The sequence below is a fragment of the Sceloporus occidentalis genome, unplaced genomic scaffold (assembly GCF_023333645.1).
Source record: "Sceloporus occidentalis isolate IW3139 unplaced genomic scaffold, rSceOcc1.0.p SCAF_10, whole genome shotgun sequence".
NCBI classification, from domain to species: domain Eukaryota; kingdom Metazoa; phylum Chordata; class Lepidosauria; order Squamata; family Phrynosomatidae; genus Sceloporus; species Sceloporus occidentalis.
Window position 1 is genome coordinate 31,770,009 of NW_028316990.1, and position 20,347 is coordinate 31,790,355.

The following is a 20,347-nucleotide window of genomic DNA, read 5'->3' on the forward strand; positions in this document are numbered from 1 at the left end:
ATTCTTTATGTCACCTTCAAGAAACAAGAACAAAGATAGTGTTGCCCATTATAACCTTAAAGCCTCACTCAGCGTTTGAAATAAATAAGAAAACTTACTAGTAATTAATAAAATACATTATACCTTTCCTGAGGATGTTAGAATCGATGCATCACCAATATAAAATCATTTGCTAAGCCACAGGTGAAAAGATCCAAAGCAAAGCCCAGTGGCAAATTCCTGGCTGTCCCTTATATAGACCATGAAAGGGGAAATTGTTCTAAAGATGTTTAAACAGCTTTATTTGGATAAGCAATTCTCATGACTTCCCACAAAGTGGAAAATCGACCTTCTGTATAAGTGGACACAGTGTCATTTTTCTGGCCGTCTGGTTTCTCTAAGTCGCCAAAGTGATAAACATCAGCATTTGATAAAAACGCACTGCTAAAACATCATTTTGCAATGCGCCATAGGCCAGCCATGCGCTATTTAATTCAACTCCATTCCATTTTAACTCCTGCCAACTGTTTTGTTCTATCTTCAGTCGTCAATCAACAATATTTTATTGTATTTCCCAGCTTGTGTCTACAAATCGTGGGCAATATATACAAAACGACTTACGTTCGAGAGAAACGTATATGAAAGTATACATGCTTTCCTTTAAGAATGCAAAATGATTTGGAAATAGAAAAGGACTTAGGACTGACCTCACATGAAAATAGAAAGGTTAGAAATAAACTGATTTAAATCGAAACATTACATTTATTTCATTGTTTTTAATGCAATTGTCCATTAAAAACATGTATTAAAAGCCAGAAAATAACTGTGCTACTGTTAACATCCCCTATTATTCACTTCTTTTAAAGGAACAATGCCTAAATCCTGGCTGACTCACGACTTGCATCTCAGTTTTTTAAGCAAAAGGATGTGATTAAAATATCCTTGGGATATTGGAGAGATTTGCAAACATTCTTGATTTGACAGCATGAGTAAGTAAATATAGATTCGACGGTACATTAAGAAGCACCAAGTCCATGGAGTAGTTTGTTCCAGTCCTTGCATTAATCCTCCTGAAAATAGATGGCTTCCGTCAACAATTGCTTCTGGTTCTTGGTGCATATTCCACCCGCCTACAAAATACAAGGCCTGTAGTGATTGCAGAGATGGTAGGATTGGCTTTTGCCAGTTTGGAATAGCAGTGCTTTAATAGATCCAGGCCTTGTTACCAAAAAAGTCCTACCATCTTGCCTTGGGAAGGAACCTTGGCCATTGGGACTCCGCCTGGTCCCCAGTTTCAAGAGCACAACCTCTCGGTAAATAAAAGCACATATTAAAGGCTATTGAGACCAAGATCTGGTACTTATTAAGAAAGCAAGAAGCATGAGAAGACACAAGATGTTTATGCTAAAATAGTACAACCCATACATTACCAGTTGCTAGCCATGGTGACCCTTTAACTGAAGTGGCTTCAGTCAATGCTTTTCAACTCCCAACCTACACCAGTTAATATGGTCAGCATGGTACTGATAGGCGCTTTGAAAAACTGCATCTGTTCCTGTTTCTTCCATCTACTTATATACTTCCTCCCTTTGTGAATTGTTTGCCTCCTGTAACCACTATTGTGTCTGCAGGAAACCCCCTGGAATATCATGCCATCTGTTTGGATCCCTGGTATCAGTGCCCTCACTTTACAGCTGGCATTTCTTATTGTATCCAGTCTAGTGCCTTTTCTTGTGGCATGACTGAACCTCACTTGTGCTCATTTGGCCTTAGTGATTTTTCTGTAACCTTAATGTTTAGTAATCTCCTGTAAATCTCAGGCTGACGCCTGGTGACAATCCAAGTTTTATGTCAGGGTGAGGAAATCTATAGCCTACAGCAGGTCCCCATCCAGCTCACATGTTTCTTCTACTGTTATCTTTGATCAGTGATCAGAGGTAACGGGTAAGTTGTTTGAAGCCCAGGAAAGTATTGCATAGAACCAGATTTTTGCTTGCAGCTTCAAACTGTGTGGAACTAAGTCCCGGTTTGCAGCTCAAGAACCAAGCTCTCGTTTTCAGACCTGGAAGAACACGCCTGGGATGGGTCTTAGGAAGTTGTTGCATGGAGACTTACTCTTGAGTAGGAATGTCTAGAATCAAGGTGTGCTTTGGGTGAGGAAGTATTCAAATGGTTTATAAATTGCATCTGGCCCTTCCGACATTGTTTTGGCCTCACCTTATGTCCATAGCAGTTGCTTGCTCCCATGACAATGGTGCAGTGAATCAATTCTGCATTTGAGTCCCTGCACTCTTTCCCCTGATATCTCTCCTATCACAGCATCTTGGATGGTTTACTTTATAAAATGTTGAAACAGATGTGTTTCTATTTCACTGAAACCCAGAGCAGATTTGCTGACATGGGAATACCAACCACCACTGGCTTCTTCTACTGTTAGAAGGTCATCAGCTTCATGAAAAGATTAGTCGATATGTATTTTTAACTCATATAAAAATGAGCTGAATGAAATTCTCACCAATCTGCACTGGCCAAATCTAAACAAGTAAATAAGTACATGAGTTTTATATGAGTTACATAAGTCCATCTCTTCCCAGTATAGAGAGCACCATGCTCATAGTGTAGCTATAAAGAGATATGAAGTCTATCAGAAGGAGGTTGTGGCACCTCTAATGCTGCAGAAGAAACTGGAGACAGATCTCAAGATGCTTAAAAGTTGCTTGTTTTAAGGGGAAATGCTTTTTTAAAAAGAAATAAAACAGCCATCTTTTGAGCATGAGACTTTAGACACCCATCCTTTGAGCATCTTGAGATGTATCTCTACTTTCTTCTGTGGATCCCATTGGATGTTCCCTGGTTTCTTCTTCTTTCAACTCTTAATTCAATACCACAAACATGGTTGATGCATAGAGCAATGTATTTTGCTGCAAGAGCAGTGAACACTAGCTGCTTTGAATCACCGCAAGGGCAGGATTTTGTTTCTTATCCTCTGTTTTTTGCAGTAGCTGCTCACTCTTTGGCCTTGGTCTGTTGTTTGCTTTAGTGGTGGGATAGCCAATGTGATCTGGTCTATTGAAGGCTTATGGGAGATTGAACCGGAGACCTGCCACCTGCCACTTCTCACATGCCAGCGGAAAGAAGATAACAGAGGAACGATTGCCCCTGGTAGGATAGGTGCCCATGTGGCAAAGAGTAAAATGTTTGGCAGTGGGGCCCTGTGCAGGTCAAGAGTAACAAAATGAGAGATTGAGAGAGAAGTGTGGACCAGTGTAGGGAGATGTGTGCAGGGCTTGGCACAGCAGTGTATTCTCTCAGTGACAAGAAAATGATCTATCCCAACGCAAGGACTAAGCAAACCTCAATTTGCAAGCCTGGTCACATCATTTGCTTCAATGATATGAAAGGAAAGGGAAGAAGGCTCCCAAAGTCCTCCAACCAGGTCCAATATACAGTATCACCACTTGACCAGGTTGTTCTGATATTAGTTTCAGTCCCAGTCCTTCCCAAGAGATGTGTATGATACCAAGACGGACACAAGCCATTGGTGTAAAATAAGACTTTATTGGTGATGAATGTGCATATTTGAGTCCCTGAAATGCAGAGAATGCATCTAAATACACACAGTTCTCTAGTTTGGTTCCTCTGTGTCCTTTTCAAGGGATGAGACCCAAAGGCAATACAGATCCTTTTTCTTCCACTTTTACACTAATTTTATTAAGGAAGTATCAGTATTGGAATGATGTTGTAGGGATGTTGTAAGGTACAGGTGGCAAACGCGTGGCCATGCAAAGGTTGTGTGACCAGATCTTGCTGGGCCACAACTCTTGTCCTATTTTATTAGTGGAACAAGTTGGTCTGAGCAGCCTGCAGATCCCTGAATCTCTTTTGAATGGGGGAAAAACACTTTCCAGACTTCACTCCTGCACACAATGAGAGGAAAACAAAGAAACCCTCTTCGAGAGAAGCCACAGACTTCTTCCAGGCGGTTGAGAAGCTGCTCTGGCCAAGCATAAGTGAACCGTTGTGTTTGTTTGACCTTGGTTTATTATTTTCAATGCTCTCCTAAATTTACACAATCCCATTAAAAATGATTTTACACAGCTCAGCCACCCTTGAGAAGGCAGCGCTCTTCCTACAATTCCTCCTTCTGCGCAGTGTTGAGCTCCTCTTCCACGTTCTTTTCTTTTTTTGCCTTTGACGAATCCTGCAAAAGAGAGCGTTTGAAAAAAAGAAATATGTAACAGACCCTTATAGTAAGTAGCATAATGTTGACGCAAATGTGGGGTATCAAATGGCCACCCTAAAAACTTTCATCCCTTCCGATCCTTGCTGCGTCAGACTGGAAGGACAAACAATGAGGTTACTTTTAAGCCGCTAGAGTCCACCTTCCATGGAGAGATGAGATGGCCTCTCCAGTTATATATTCATTTTAAGGCAATGGCTGGTATTTGGAGAAGTACGCAATCCAAAGAGGAACTTTGGTTCTGATACGTATATTAGTTTAGAAAGTGCAAGTTATATTAATGAACCAAGAAAAGTACATGAAAATACAATCAATTTTCAGTGGTTAGAACTGGTTGTGCCCATCTGTTATTCCAGAACAGTGGCTCCCAAACTTTGGCCCTCCAGATGCTTCAGACTTCAACTCCCAGAAGTCCCAGCCAGCTTGGCCAACAGTCAAGGATTCTGGGAGTTGAAGTCCCAAACATCTGGAAGACCAAAGTTTGAGAACCACTGTTCTAGAACTTCAAAATTCTCACTTACCATCCATCTTATATATGGTTTCTTTTTATGAGATCAGTGTGATGATTTGACAGACTCGGGACTTTATTGCACTGCCTCCGATACATGACTTACCTCTTCCGAATTTGAGCCAAATTTGGAAGTTGCGCTGATTTTATCACACTGATTTGTGTTGCCTCCAGTGATGAATTCCCAAATGGCTGCAGCATGTACAGTCTGAGGAGCAACTTTTAAATCAAAAGTATCCCTTACCTTCTTTCGTGCCTCAATCTGTTCTTCTAGGAATTTAGCAAAAGCATCAAGAGTGTGTTCGCCTTTATATGGGATGACCTTAAAGGAATAAAAGAATTGAAAGAGTGTAATGTAAGCACAGAAGGCTCTGAAGTCTAATGGCCTCATTCCACTTTGGTCTGCTGTGTATATCATATAGAAAAATGAGAACATTAGAAAAGTTCCACTTGATCGGACTAAAGGGAGAAAAGGTAGAGCCATGCTGATTCATCCTGTCTTAAAGCTGCCAAAGTTGGTGACTGTCACCATATCTTGGAATAGTCATCTTCCCAGTTTCACTAAATGCTGCCCTATAGTCAATGGGAAGGGATATAGAGAGACACAGCAAAGATCTGAAGTCATAGAATCATAGAGTTGGAAGGGACCACAAGGATCATCCTTTCCAAACCCTTGCCATGCAGGAACTCACCATCAAAGCAGATGGCTATCCAGCCTCTGTGTAAAGAACCCCAAAGAAAGAGATTCTACCACGATCCGAGGAAGGAATGTGTTCCACTGTCAAACAGCCCTTACTGTCAGGAAATCCCTCCTAATGTTGAGGTGGCATCTTTAACCACATGAACCTATCTATATACATGTAAATACATTTAGACAGTGTGTATATGATACTGTAATTTAAAGGTGTAATTTTAATCTTGGTAGCTGTTTACGTCACAACTATTACTATTACATTCAGTGGCATATGGGAATTAAAATGTATGAGTAGCGTTAGTACAAAAAACATTACCAAGGATTCCATATGGCATGGTATGCGAGGAGTTCAACTGGGAGGCTGGCACCATGAGTGACACCAACTCTAGTGACGCCACTGTTTGGTTCATTATTATTATTATTAAGCTTTATTTATATGGCCCTGTAGATTTACACTAGAAATCTACCTTAGAATCTGGGCATGTACACCTAGCGACACAGCACCTGCTTCACAGATTAAATGAGACGACAAACGTCTTTGAATATAATTTATGTACGAGGAATAGGAGCAAAAATGAAAACCTGAGTAATGTCTCAATTATGAAAGAGTAGCATTGAATTGAATTACTTGGATCCAGAGGTGATGTTCTTCCGTCTATTAGATTATCCACTCAAACAGTAGAATATGAGCATTTGTTTTGTTTCTGTGTGTGTGTCTGTGTCTTTAATTTGATCACTTTGGAAGCCTAGTGTCTAGTAGGAACTTCATGGTCCCATTTCCTTTCAATGCAGCACATGCACTGCATTAAGCAGAGGCTGGATGGCCATCCATTGGAGATGCTTTGATTTAGATTTCCTGCATGGCAGAATGGGGTTGGACTGGATGGCCCTTGGGGTCTCTTCCGACTCTACGATTCTATGATTCTATGATTCTTAAATCACCAAACGGGTTGATATTCCAAACTGAAAGTGTCTCACCTCCGTTGTCGATCCTGCAGGGAACAATCTGAAGAAGGGGTAGCGTTCTAAGTTGATTAAGAGGATTTCGTTTGCTGTGTAGTCCACTTTCGCAATGACAACGTTTTTGCGGCTTTCGTACATCTTGCCAAGCTCTTCCCAAACCGGGAACAATTTTTGGCAGTTGTGAGACCAGGGTGCATCTGTGACGGAGGAGGGAACAACAGAAGGAAATATATTCATCCATTTTACTGAACCCTCTCTCTAATGGCAAACGCAAGTATGCCAAGAGGAATGGAGTCCAAATGAACCTCTTCTCCAGAGGTATGGGCGATACTCACGGAACATTACAAAGACATGGTTCTTCTTATTAAAGGCGACTTTGTCAAAGTTTTTCGCAACAAGCACTTTCACAGGCTTCTTATCCCAGCCTTCTTGGATTTCCTCGCTGGACCAATGTTGCTAATAAGAGAGAGGAAGATAAGGCATGAAAACAGAAGGAAGCCACAAGGGACTCAGCTATAATACCTTGCAGTGGTGGTTAAATGGCAATTTCCACTGAAAGGGCTTACTGGTTCTTATCTGGCGACATTTTCTTTGGCTTTAACCGCCAGGTCTCTAGCTTGGAGCATGCCGTCGAACCGATCATCACAGCAGCACACATGTTTATCAGCATCCGCCACAACATAACTGATCCAAAATGCACAGGACAGGAATCTCGCAGCTACACATCCCTGATAGATGGCTGTATACCCTCTCCTTAAACACCTCCTTTTTAAAAACAGTTCATCATCTCCTGGTGCCCATTCACACTACACAGTTATAGCACTATTATTCCATGTTAACATCCTTGGTTACATTGCACAGTATTCTGAGATTTGTAGTTTAGGAACGGCCATTTAGGATTCCCAGCCAGAGTGGTCCAGTGCTTCACCAAACTATAAACTTCGGAAAACTAAAGCTTTTCTAAAGCAGTCCCTTAAGGTTCCAAAAATTAAGAAGCAACTCCTCAAGTCTATGTGAAAGTTGCTTCCCAGCAATTTCCATTCATTGGTTCTATAAGAAGTCTGATCCATTTTCTGTTATCCAGACAGCACTTCATCTGTTTGAAGAACCTTCGCCATAACTCTCTTTAAATCATCTCATCTGCAAGCAAAAGCACACACCGATCTTTCAGCAAGACCAAGATAAAAGACAATTTTATGAAGCAATGTGAAATGCCCAAGAACATGATGGTCCTAAATTGGCATAATCCCAATACAACTCAAGTGTCAGTTTCACTGGCAAACTGGCACAGTCATAATACCCAAGTGAAAAATCCAATCTGTTTTGAGTCAATGCAAAAAGCATACCTTTGCTTTCCCTTCTAAGTAGTTCTGGCAGAAGGTTCGTAGGTTTTCTGGGGACACTTCCTCCGCGGGCATCTTGTACCTGGCATCGTTTGTCAGGTTTAGGATTTGAACAGCAGGGACTTCCACCTCAGTGACGCGGAAATATTCAATCACACGGCCATTTCGGGTTTCATCGGTATCCACTAAGATGAACATGATCTAAGGAATAAGAAAAACAACAAGAGATTTTACTTTCGTACATGCTATAACCTCCTTCTGCTACCTGGTGTCTTCCAAGTGTTTGGTCTTAATACAACCATCTTTGCTGACCATTGCTCATGCCAGTTGGAGCTAGGGAGTTGTAGTCCAAGAACTCTGAGGGACACATCTAAAAAAGGAACCATGCGCTGGTGAAAAGCAAGAACATAATCTGTCCTGGAAGCACTGACCGCTCCTCTATTCTCTCATCCATCCAGCCTTTAGTATGGGCACAAACTGTTGTGCCTGCTGGGATTTTGCAAGTTGTTTGGCATTGTTTTCCTTGCTTCATCCTTTCCATCCTTTGTCACATGCCCCTATGTTTTACCGTCGATTTATACATGGGTCATATCAAAATCCATAATTTTGGCTCCAAACCTACCACCAACTAAGACACGAGGTCGACTTATAGTCAAGTATATATGTGTGGAAGAATAGGGGTTCCCAGATGAGTTTCATCGTTGGCCCTTTGGTGATAAGAAAACAAATAATGCCAGTCAAAACCTTGCAGGACTATTTCATATACTTGGGCTACAAAATTCAGGTCCAAGTGATGTGCGACTATCTTATCCTTTGGACTGAAAACTTGCTTCTACAAGGTTCTAGTGACACAAAAAGTTGTCCTTTTTGCAGTTAAAGCAGCCAACCAAAGTACAAAAGGAAAGGGAAAATGTCTGATGAAAGTAGTAATACAATAGGTTTCCTTACATTTTGTTTAAAATTTAATACAGTTTGGAAGTAAAACTTTGACACCCGACACTGGAAAGACAAGAACCCAATCCAACTGTCAACATTACATATGACCAACCTTCCCCCTGAATTCGGGAGCAACAGAGGAATAATTTTCATAAGCTTCACTGAATGCGTCGGAGTTCTTGGGCATGAACAGGACAATGTGGCTTTCGACAGGGACATCAAAAATCTTCACAGACGTCTGAAAAACAAAAATCAGATTTCTCACAAATGTTTGGCAAATGAGGGCCAGAATCCAGAACTACCCTTAAGAGTGTGTACGCACTACACATTTATAGCAGGTTAACTGTCATGGCTCCATCCTTCCAAATTCTGGGATTTGTAATTGGTGGGATCCTTTGAATTCCTTGCCAAAGAGCTCTAATGCCATAATCCAGGGGCCTGTATTAGAGCTATGTAGCAAAGAATTTTAAGGACCTCACCAAACTATAAATCCCAGGATTCTTTAGGCTGGAGCCATGACAGTTGTTAGTAGAACACATTATTTTTCATTTTGATACAATCCTCTGTATTTTGAGATATCACTGTCAGCTCAAACATTACATATATGGGGAATGTTGCATATAACAAATGCTATAGACAAATGTTGCACATGACAAAACATCGTTTGATTTCTAGAAACAGTTGAACAAATGATGTAGAAATGAGGAGATACACATTTTTAACTGAATACATATGAAATACGTTTGACAATAATAAGGAATAGATACAGATTGAATCATCCATCCTTATTCATATATGGAATATATTCTTTCTGCACCCAGTAGTAAACCCACAATTCATACCCCCCTCAACGCACCATTGATTTTTAGATGCCAAACATTAGACGTACCTCAAGATTATACTCTATGACTAAATCCATAGTAAATGTTTTTATTAATCGAGTGAGCTCCACTTTATTCAGTTTGCCTTCTTCTGATGCTTCATTATGAATTGGTTTCCCCTGGGGGATAAGAAATATTAGACTTTTTAAAAAGCCCTACAAATAAATACAGTAAATACATAAAAATAAAAATCACTGTTATCATTCACGCTTATTGAAGCTGAGTACAGTATGATACCATTTGATTCCATTACTGTTTTAGGCCTTTTTGGAGACTTGAGGTGTAGCCGCATGCAAAATTAAGAATTAGTACTTGGAGAATGATTTTATTCCTAATATATATATGGTCATATATACTATACCTTCTGAAATATACCTTACACATACACACACATATATATGTATATACCTTCTGAAATATAATCACCATATCTTCTCTCACACCGAAGTTGGCGAAAACCTCTTTACTGGCGGTTACCCCAAAAGGGAGTTCTGGGACCTCTCTTGCAGAATCATAGAAAACCTCTGCAGCTCCACCTTGAAGTCTCTGTTTGAGAAAAAAAAATGTTGTACATCAATATTATAGTAAACTGAAAGGGATGAAGACAAAATCTATTATGTGCCTAGACAAACAGGGGACCTCTAACAGCTTGGGGAAAAAATCACATTGTTGGTCTATGGTTCCCAAACCTTCTGAGAACTGTAGTCCCAAAGAGCAATTTTTCTGGAATCTCTGGCTTTTCTAATGGATGTGGCCTTGATAGGACTCATCGAGTCAAACATCTACCATTATCAGTGACGAATCTGCAAATACATAGCTAGGGATGTAAATTTAAAGTATTCCTAACATACTTTTTCCCTTTCTTTCTAGAATCAAGCACCATTCCTTTGATCGTTCTGCTCCAGGCTGAAAATCATCAGAGTTGTAGCTAAGACAGAGAACAAATTTTGGAGGTGCCCAGGATGCTGCTATGACAGATGCCAGAAAAGCTGGGAGATATATTTCTTCCAAGCTGACTAACATCCTTACATGGGATTGGAGAAAATAAGAGAGTATTTCAGTAATAAGGTAAATAATCTGAGGGTTTATGATCAACTGGGGCCTTATGCACCAAAGGATTTCCATCCCACCACACTGTTGGTTATGCCATAGAAAATGCAACACAGTTAGAACTACTGAACTGTCCAAGATCCCTGAAGAAGATGCCTTTCTGTTTTTTATCAGTTGGCAGGATGCAGACCATTTAAAATAAGTAAACAAATACCTTGAAAAAGCCAATCACTGCCAAATCTTCAGAGGCAATGAAGGCTTTGGCCTGTTCTGTGCTGTTAATAAGTACACTGCTAGATCCTATTCTTCTTTTAACCCATGTAACAAAGCTAGCGGCGTCTCTGACTCCTGTAAAGAAAGATAGAGAATCAGTTTGGCAGCTGGTGGTTTCTAGATCAGCAGAGCAATCCACTCCAGGCTTTAGGCCATGCATTAAAGGAACTGTCCAATGCACTAAACCTTTCCCTAAACTAGCTTCAGCACCTTGGATATTCCTTTCAAATGTGGGTAATACCCCAGAATTGATTCACCACCTCAATGACGCCAGCCACTACTGATCAATAAATGTCACTAGCCCCTTTCAGAATGATCCATCATGTACTGAGTGAGTGCAGAGGAGGGTTGTGCTAAACAGTCCTATTGTGTGCTCTGGTGGCCTTAACTCTTTTCAGCAAACGCCTTTGCGCAGGTAGCAGTATATCCAAAATTTCTACAACTGAAGCCATTTTGTTAACTTTGGCCTTGTTTTCTAATCTATTAAGGTCATTTTGAATTTTGATCCAGTTTGGTATCATCTGCAATAAGCCCTCTATTCCTTCATCCACATTGTTGATGAAGATGTTGAATAGCACTGGGCCCAGGACAGAATCCTGTTGCACGTCACTGGTCACTTCTCTCTAGGATGAAGAGGAGCCACTGGTAAGCACCTTTTGGGTTCAGTTGGTCAACCAATTACAAATCAATCCCTTACCTCTTAAGTGCTAAGTTTCAGAACATTCATTTCCCCCAATGGTGGTGCAGGGCATGCACATGTTGCACCACCATTAGGAACAATGGGCTCTTCAGGTTCCGTGTTTTTTGGTATCCACCAAGGAGTCCGGAATGGATCCCATGCAGATACCAATGTCCAACTATACTTTTTCCCTGGAGGAGAAAACCTATAATGGCAACGGCAGCAGACTGTAACTGATTCTACACATTTCTACTAGATGAAAGCCCCTAGAGGTAGAGGCAGCCCTGTCATGAAGCAGACTGACATACAGTAATTTTCTCATGCAGCTGATTAGAGTGTCCTATACATCAGCAAATTGTTATTATTGCCAACGTTCAGGGGAGGCGCTTGTGGAATATTTTGCCTCCTGTGCCAAAGTAACTTGAGTGGTTTAGGATCCTGTACACCTTGAAATGAGTAGGTGGTGGGATCCCATTTACTGCTCTGTCTTAGGCAGCAAAACGTTTTTGACCATGTTCCGGTGACACACCGTATTTCTATTCAAATCGGAGCAATTGTTTACAATTTGCATATCTTCCTATAAAGCGGCATATACAAATCTGTGCCCTCTTTTTCTGGCAATGCACAACTGGCTCTCTTTGTGAAGCATGTTTCTTTCCCCTTTCAGTTCAGCACTGTTACACATTCTCATCCCTATTGCCTTCAGTTACAGTTTTGAAGTTATACTATTCCACACTTGAGAGTTAGGCACAAGCTCCCTCTTGTGAGTAAAACAGCAGCCTGCAAGATCAGCAGCTCTGAAATTATGGGGCAAAGCAGACTGGCTCTCCAACCATGATCATGCTGGGACCATGGACCACCGCTGCAGTCCCAAGCCACGCTGGTCAGGAGTCAATTCAAAACAACTCCTTTGTAATCTGGTTGCTCCTGGCTGCTTTGGGAACATGCATCATCTAAACCAATGATGGCAAACCTATGGCACACGTGCCAGAGGTGGCACTCAGAACCCTCTCTGTGGGCACACATGCTGTCGCCCTAGCACAGAGTTTGCCAGAATTTCTTATTAGAAAGCCAGAGGGATGTGGCACTTTGCAATAAATAGGTGGGGTCTGGGTTGCAGTTTGGGCACTTGGTCTGTAAAAGGTTCACCATCACTGATCTAAACGCTGAGCCCCCAAAGTGCTGGAAGCTGCTTTATTTGGCTTGTGCCTTTCGGGCCCTAGTCTTCATTTACCTTTGCAGTCAATGGGTTTTTTCCTGTCTCCATCTACAAAAAACTTCAGAGTGGGATATTCTTGGATGTTGAATTCTTTTTTCAAGTCTTTCTGGTCTGCCACATCCACTTTGCCAAATCGGATATCCACAGCTTCGTTCTTAAATTGTTCTGCAGCCTTAGCAAATTCAGCAGCCAAACTCTGAGATGGCCCAGATAAAGCAATGTCTGCAAAGATCCGAAAACAAAGAAATATGATTATCTAGTCAGCAGTAAAAACGATACCTAACCATTACTGGGAGTCACAGTCCAACACCCAGCAGGCCAAAGTTTGCCCACACTTGATCTGGAGAAATCCCTGACCTTGTCTAGCTCTCCTTCAAGACACCACATTATGTAACTGTGCCATCCAAAACTGGCATGGACCTTCACCTCCATTAAACTTTTGATCAATGAGTTAATGATTTTAATCTTTTTATCTTCACTTGCTGATCCATTTCAAATTCCAGAAACATTTATTTTCATCACACTTATCATGAGGCTTCCATTAATCATCTTCTAAGCAGACGATGCAATCATTTGTTTTAAAATCATTCCCACCAGTTCCATTTTCATGTTAATTATTTCATGATTATCTTCTATCTATGGCATTGGCAGAGGAAAGAACATAAGATTTTCACATCAAGAGAAGACACCAGCCCATCAAGCTTTTATATAACCTAATTTTGACAGAGGACATTCCTTAGTCATTCAGCCCTAGGAGTGGAATTTAAATGAGACTAGACTGGAGAAATGTGATTTTGGTCTATACGAAGGGTAGGGGACATTTGACTTCCTGGATGTTGTTGGACAAAAAGGAGCCGTTTTTTTTCCCATTTGTATCTTTATTTGGTTTTTCTTGAGGACATACAGAAAAAGGAGCCATTTTTTGTGCCCTGGAAAGGGTGCCATAGCCGCATTGCCACAGTTTGGCGGCCCTCCTTTGGTGCTGCGTTGTATGGACACAGCGCCAGAGGAGCGCCATGATTCCGCATGCCATGTGGAGAGGCATGGCACCTGGGGGCACTTTTTGTGGCTCCTTTTTGTGCCCTGGAAAGGCCATATCAGAGCCACGGCATGCGGTTGCTACGGCCCTGATTCAGCTCAGCCCCTTACTAGCCACTTCAAGCATCTCCACTGGAAGAGAAAAAGAAGTGAGGGAAGGAAGGAGGGAGAGAGAGAGAGAGGGTGAAGAAGGGATCTCTTTATCCCTACTACTTGCTTGATTTCTTTTACTTTTATTGCAGATCATCCCATGCATTGGAGACTTCATAGGGGAGGGTGGTGAAATACACGAGTATCCCTAGGTCACTGCTCTTTGCTAATGCTGAACTTTGGTGCCACTATTTCATCATTCAGAGAATGATTGAACAAGTCCCTTCATGCTTCATCATAAGTACACTTCCACTTTTTATTTTCATGGTTAAAGATCAGCAGGAGACAGCCAAGAGTCTATGGTAGTCACTGTGGGGGAAACAGTCCACCAAGTCTTCTGCTTCATGAGAACGGTAAGCACAACAGACATTTATATTTTAGCGTAAAGCTCTGCAGTTCCGCAATCCAATCCAAATGTTGCTTGAGCTATGCCAGTTTCCAGACAGTTTTGTAGACTGATTGGGATACTGTTAGGATTTTGTCAATCGTGTCAAAGGGATTCCAAGGGTCTTCTAGTCTAACTCTCTGCCTATGGAGGAATCCATGGCTATTGCATAGAGAAAGAGGAAAGGAGAAAAAGAAAAGGTGCGTAGCTATCCAAACTTAGGTTTAACAGCACTACCACCCACAATATGTAACTCCTGTCCTCCTGTGCCAGGAATACAAGCCTCAGTAGTGAAAAAGCTGCCGACTCCAGTCTATATCCATCACAAGCCAAATTATTATATTTTATTAGGAAGAGGAAAGTAATTCCCCTTCTTAGAAGGCTTTCTTTAAAAGATCCAGCTAGACAGAACACCCACCAGAATAATCCCCATTTGCCATAAAGCCATTAAGGCAATCTAGCAGTCGTACAAGCACCATTAACTGTCACATCCAAAGGTTTTGGAAGTACGTCAAGGGAGCATCTAGACCAAACCAACATTATAGTATGAAACTCTCCAACATTTATCAGATAATGCGGTGCCTATTTTTTGTTACATGAAAAGGTCAGAGAACAAGTGACACGCATTAGCCACTTCAAAGGATTTTGTGGCTGGCACACACACCTCCCCAAACTTTACTTTCAAGGGTGTTCCTGCCTCTTTCTGCAGCCGAGAAGAGACCGGTTACCATATTTACTCGCCGTATCTCTGTTCCTTTTTTCAGCAAGTCACACACAGATGGCTGCCAAGCACTACAGTTTTCAGAACATCAGACAGAATTCCCTAATACATCCCAGCAAAATGAATAATTTTACCAAGTCCTGACTCTTGTGCACAACAGACTGAACAGAGTCAAAGAATTTTGTGTGCAATAAGAGTGGTCAGTCATTAGATCTATGGTTCTTTCAGATGAGGACAAATATGTCAGGAGGTGGCAGTATTTGTTGCTGCATGTTCCATTTCTTTCAAACAGATCCTCTGGAGAGGGCAAATGTGCCAGCAGACTGCAGTATTTGGTGCTGTACTTGCTGGAGGAGAGCTTCACATATCCAAATACGTTTCTATGGTCCAGGACTTTTTTCCCTAGCCATACCCAGCATTCAGAATGGAGAAATTGTCCTTCTACCATTAGGTGACGTCAGCCAACCATGCACCAACAGGAAAAAAACACCTTGAAATGCATTAGTACAAATCCAAGAAATCATTACAAACAACCCTCCCTTCAAAGAATGGCATGACTGTCTCAGGGTTGCCAGAGTGAAAACTAGAGAGGAGTCTTGTGCCTTTAATGGTTATGTGGAAGAGTGGATTTCAGCAAATGTTAATTGTTAACCTTCTGTGCTTCCGTACTGTAGAAATAATGTAGTCTGACACCATGTTAAGTGGAGTACCTCCATCCTATGGAATCCTGGGATTTGTAATTTTACAAGATCTTTAGCCTTCTCTGCCAAAGAGTGCTAAAGGTAAAGATATAAATCTGTTGACAAGGTTGTCAAGTCACATCCAACTGTAGGGGATGGTGCCCATCTCCGTTACTAAAGCAAAGAGCCAGCGTTATCAAAGACGACTCCATGGTCATATGGCCAGCATGGCTGCACTGAACACTATAACCTTCCCACCAAGGTAGTACCTATTTGTCCGCTTGCATTTGCATGCTTTCAAACTGCTAGGTTGGTAGAAGCTGGGTCTCGAACTGCTGACCTGCCGATCTTGCAACAGTCAGAGTCAGCGTCTTAATCACTGAGCCACTGCGTGCTAGTGCCTCACAAAAACTACAAATCCCAGGATTCTGTAAGATGAAGCCATGGCAGTTAAAGTGATGTCAAACTGCATTATTTCTACAGTTCTCAAATGATGTGATTGTTATGTTTGTTTCCTTGAGAAATAATAATCTCTCCCCCCCCCCACACACACCCATACAACTTCTTTGTGAACTAATGCATTAAAAGAGATTGTATATCAAGAAAAAGAAGGTGCAAAGATTATCTACTCCAACAAAAGCATTTAAAAAATTAAGAGGGCAATATGTGAGGATTGCAATACATATGGAAACACATCTGTGGAGGGGTGCTGGGGGCTCAGTATTCCCACATCAGAAGCAAGATGCTCACAAATGCCCACCTCTGCTCTAAACTATCTCATGCTAAACAGAAACTATGAGTGAGATTTTACATCAGGTTTGCATAGAATGTCTACAGGAGGAATTACACATTGTGCTATGCAAAACTTGTACTGAATGACAATGTTGCACAATAGCATGCACACTTATATGTGTGGAAGAATGGCACCATATCTGCAACTTTGCTGTCTCAACTTTCAATTGAATCATGACATTCTGTATCAGACAAAAATATCTAACCAATTCCAAATAGGAACTTATGCATGCATAAGACACAGGTGGGGTTTTGGTCTATGGAGATTATCGCATGCGCCTGATCCCGTCTTTTCCCTGCCGCTCAATGAGCTACTCAGTCACTGCTCCCTTTGTACCCTGTCATCCTGGGAGCAGCAACTGAGCAGTCAGCTAGCCAGTGTTCCTTTTGTTGTAAGGTCAGTGCAAGTGAGAGGGCGAAGCAGACCTGGACCACTTCTTCTGCTATATTCACACATGAGTAGCTGAGACGAAGGAGGTGATGGTAGCGAGCTGCACATGGTTGAGGTTGATGCCGCTGCTTGGCTGGCTGGCACAAAGCGAGAGCAGAATTGGTGGTGAGGGGACAGGCCCCCATCCTTAGATAGGCATTGGGGGGCACTAGAGTTGTCACTCAAAAATAAAGGGGCAGCAGCCCAAAAAAGTTTGGAGACCACTGCATTAAAGGAACCTAGGACCAGCCTACTTGACAGAGCACTTTCTCCCATATGTTCCTGCCTAATAGTGAAGATCATTCTCAGAAGTTCTTCTGTGGGAGCCACTGGTCATAATGGAATGAGAGGTGGCTACCAAGCAAAGAGGTTTCTTAGTAGTGGCAGTTTCAATCTCTGGAATGTCCTTCTTTGAAAGAGCCATCTGGCATTCTCATAATATACTTTCAGTCTAAGACTTTCCTCTTCAAGCACATAAACTTTAATTTATTGGTATTACTACGATTCCAATATTTTGATATCTGAATCAGCTTCTTACCATTTGGTGTTTTTTTTTTATTGTAAACCACCCTAAGATATAAAAATTACAAAAAATTAAGGAATAAGCCATTTTAGATCAAATGGTGATCAGGCTGTGGGTACAACTGTCGCCACTATTCATAGCAACACACAAAGTACCTTTGGAAGAAAAACCCTATGCTAGATGCCAGACCCTAAAAATATTACAGGATTTTTTCCCTACCTGGGAGAAATTTGATGTAATGGGTCTAAATGCAGTTGTTAATAGCAATTATAGTAGACGCATTAAATCAGGGGTGGAAATCATGCAGCACTACAGCTGTCCTTGGAAGGCAAGTCCTAGCAGCATTAGTCAGCATAGTCAAAGTCAAGAAATGTTGCAACCTGCAGCTCAGAAGCATATGGGGTTCATTTACACTAGTCAACTATGGCATATTGATTCAGTTTCACCTGCCATAGCAGCAACTTATGGAATCCTGGGAATTGTATTTTGGTGAGGCACAAGAGCTCTCTGTCTGAGAATTTTAAATCCCCCCAAACTATAAATCCCAGGATTACAGGGAAGTTAAAGTAGAATTGCAGTGCTATAAATGTGTGGTATAAATGGGCCCTGGAGAGCCACATGATTTCCACCTATGCGTTAAATCACTGTGCACTTAGTAACTCATGTATATGAGTCCTTCTACCTCGATTATCTTTGATAGAGAGGCCATGGTTCTCCCAAGTTATCTATCCAAAATGAGGTTGAGAATTTAAAGAGGCCATTTGTGGCCAACCACAGCTTTGCACACTGACTTTCTACCCAGCTGTGATGCCCACAGAGCAAATATCACTGAGGCATTCTGGTCAGGTTTTGGTAAGATGCAAATATGCTTTGATTTAAATTGATTCGAAGCCAAAAGCCAATGTTCATTGACCGACGGCTGTCAATATTAGGTATAGCCATCTTTAGAACAAGAAATACTCACAGAATTCAACCAGCAGGAACTTGGACTCATTCAGGGCCTGATCGAAGTTGTTCTTTTTTAAGACCAGGACATTGTCCTCCTCTTTGATTGGTTTGCCTTTCTTTGATTTCTTCTCTGTTGGGCTGATGCTACCATCGACTGCACCTAAAGACCAAGAAATGAAACCAAGAAAAAGGAGAAACCAGCGAGTTCTCATTCTGTCCAGCTGGCAGGTTGTAGGCACTAAACAAGAAAAGGAAAGGGACCTGGAGCCGACTTGCTATGCTTAAAAGAAATCCGTTGCCTAAGCCTTATCATTTGCCCACGTGGCCCAATTCCCACATGGTTGGATATAGAAAGAACACAGCTTTCTGCAAACAGAGCTAACTTCATTCCCCACACACACACACTAAAAAGAGTTAGAGCTGCTAACAGCTGTTTTGCTTCTCTGCGTTGGAAAAAAAAGGCAGAGAGAAATGGCAGGAGGAAGTTTGGAAGCCTGTGTCTTGCTCCAGCTTTCTTCCTAAACAATAGGAATGACTGTCGGAAGGAAGGAAGCAGGAATGGAGCAACCACCAAAAGGCAAAAGGGGTGCGAGATAACAGCCAGCTTCATAAAGTTTCCTGAAAAACAAGAATGTGAGACACGACACACTTTTTCAATCACGATGCTATTCACTAAATGTTGGTGTATGCCTTCTTTCTGACTTATGGCGATCCTAAGGTGACCCTATCATAGGTTTTTTGGGCATTCAGAGTGTGACGCTCCCAAGATCATCCAGTGGTCTCTAGGGCTGTAGTCCAAAGCTCAAACCTCTATACCATATTGGCTCTCAGCTATATGAATACACACACACATGCCAATAACTGTAGTCCTCAGTTTGTTACTATTACTCTTTTGTTGGACTGAAATCCCCAGAATCCCCTAACTAGCATAGACACTGACAATGCTGACTGGGGGATTTAGAGATTCGCAATTCTAAAAAGTAACCTTTTCAGATTTCTGCATTCTCTGGTATGCAAAGTGAAATATACCGTATATACTTGACCATAAGTCAATCTCTTTTATATGTTGAGGACAGGTTTTGGGGGCAAAATTATGGATTTTGATATGACCTGAGGATAAGTCAAGGATAAAACTTAGGGGCATGTAACAAAGGATCTAAAGGATGAAGCAAAGGAAAACAATGTCAAAGAACTTGCAAAATTCCAGCAGGCATCACTGTTTGTGCTCATACTAAAAGCTGAATGGATGAGCTGATAGACAGGGGCCAGTGCTTCCAGGACAGATGAGGTTCTTGTCTTTTACCAGGGAATGGTTGTTTTTTAAAACAAGAGTTAAAATATAGCACTTACATTGACCCATGAATAAGCTGATCCACGTTTTGGGGGTCAAATTTTAGACTAAAATGTCTAGACTTATTTATGAGTATATACAGTTTATATCTCCTTTATGTATCACACATCATGTTGTGAGCAAGACTGGACCAAATAAGGGTCATCCAATGCCAGCTAAGGAGCACCCTGACCGAAACAAGAGATGAACTTTGCCTTCTCTGTGCAAACAAAATTCTTCCATCCACAAACCCATCCTGGACTCTTCCCCAGAAGCTATCTCAGCATTGCAGAATGGAAGTACTATATAGTCCATGCATGCAAAAGACAAAGGCTGAGATCCTGTATTGTGCGAGTGGAAGGCCATTGAAATTTTGCTGGCCACGGGGTGGATAGACTGTGGGAGGTGTGCAGCCCAGCTGGGGAGATGCTCAGATATTTACCTGATTGCAGTTCAGCAACTAAGAGAGGGGGCAAACTAAGGGGCGATTCAGACTACCTTTTACCCCGGTTCAGAAACCGGATTAAAAGCATGAAGTTCATATTGGCACCAGTTCTTTTACACTTGAATTTGAGCTTTGCACAC

General features: G+C 41.6%; 1 protein-coding gene across 1 annotated transcript; it reads right to left on the reverse strand.

The window, feature by feature from the left end:
• Positions 1–3,528: 3,528 nt before the first annotated feature.
• PDILT (protein disulfide isomerase like, testis expressed) lies at positions 3,529–18,751 on the reverse strand. Its single transcript, XM_089539489.1, has 11 exons — positions 18,449–18,751; positions 12,781–12,987; positions 10,809–10,942; positions 9,953–10,090; positions 9,553–9,663; positions 8,776–8,901; positions 7,731–7,928; positions 6,720–6,840; positions 6,400–6,581; positions 4,972–5,049; positions 3,529–4,180 (listed from the first exon to the last, which is right to left on the reverse strand). The coding sequence occupies exons 1-11, from the start codon at positions 18,642–18,644 to the stop codon at positions 4,109–4,111; spliced, it is 1,563 nt and encodes a 520-aa protein (XP_089395615.1). The 5' UTR covers positions 18,645–18,751; the 3' UTR covers positions 3,529–4,108.
• Between the last annotated feature and the right edge of the window lie 1,596 nt (positions 18,752–20,347).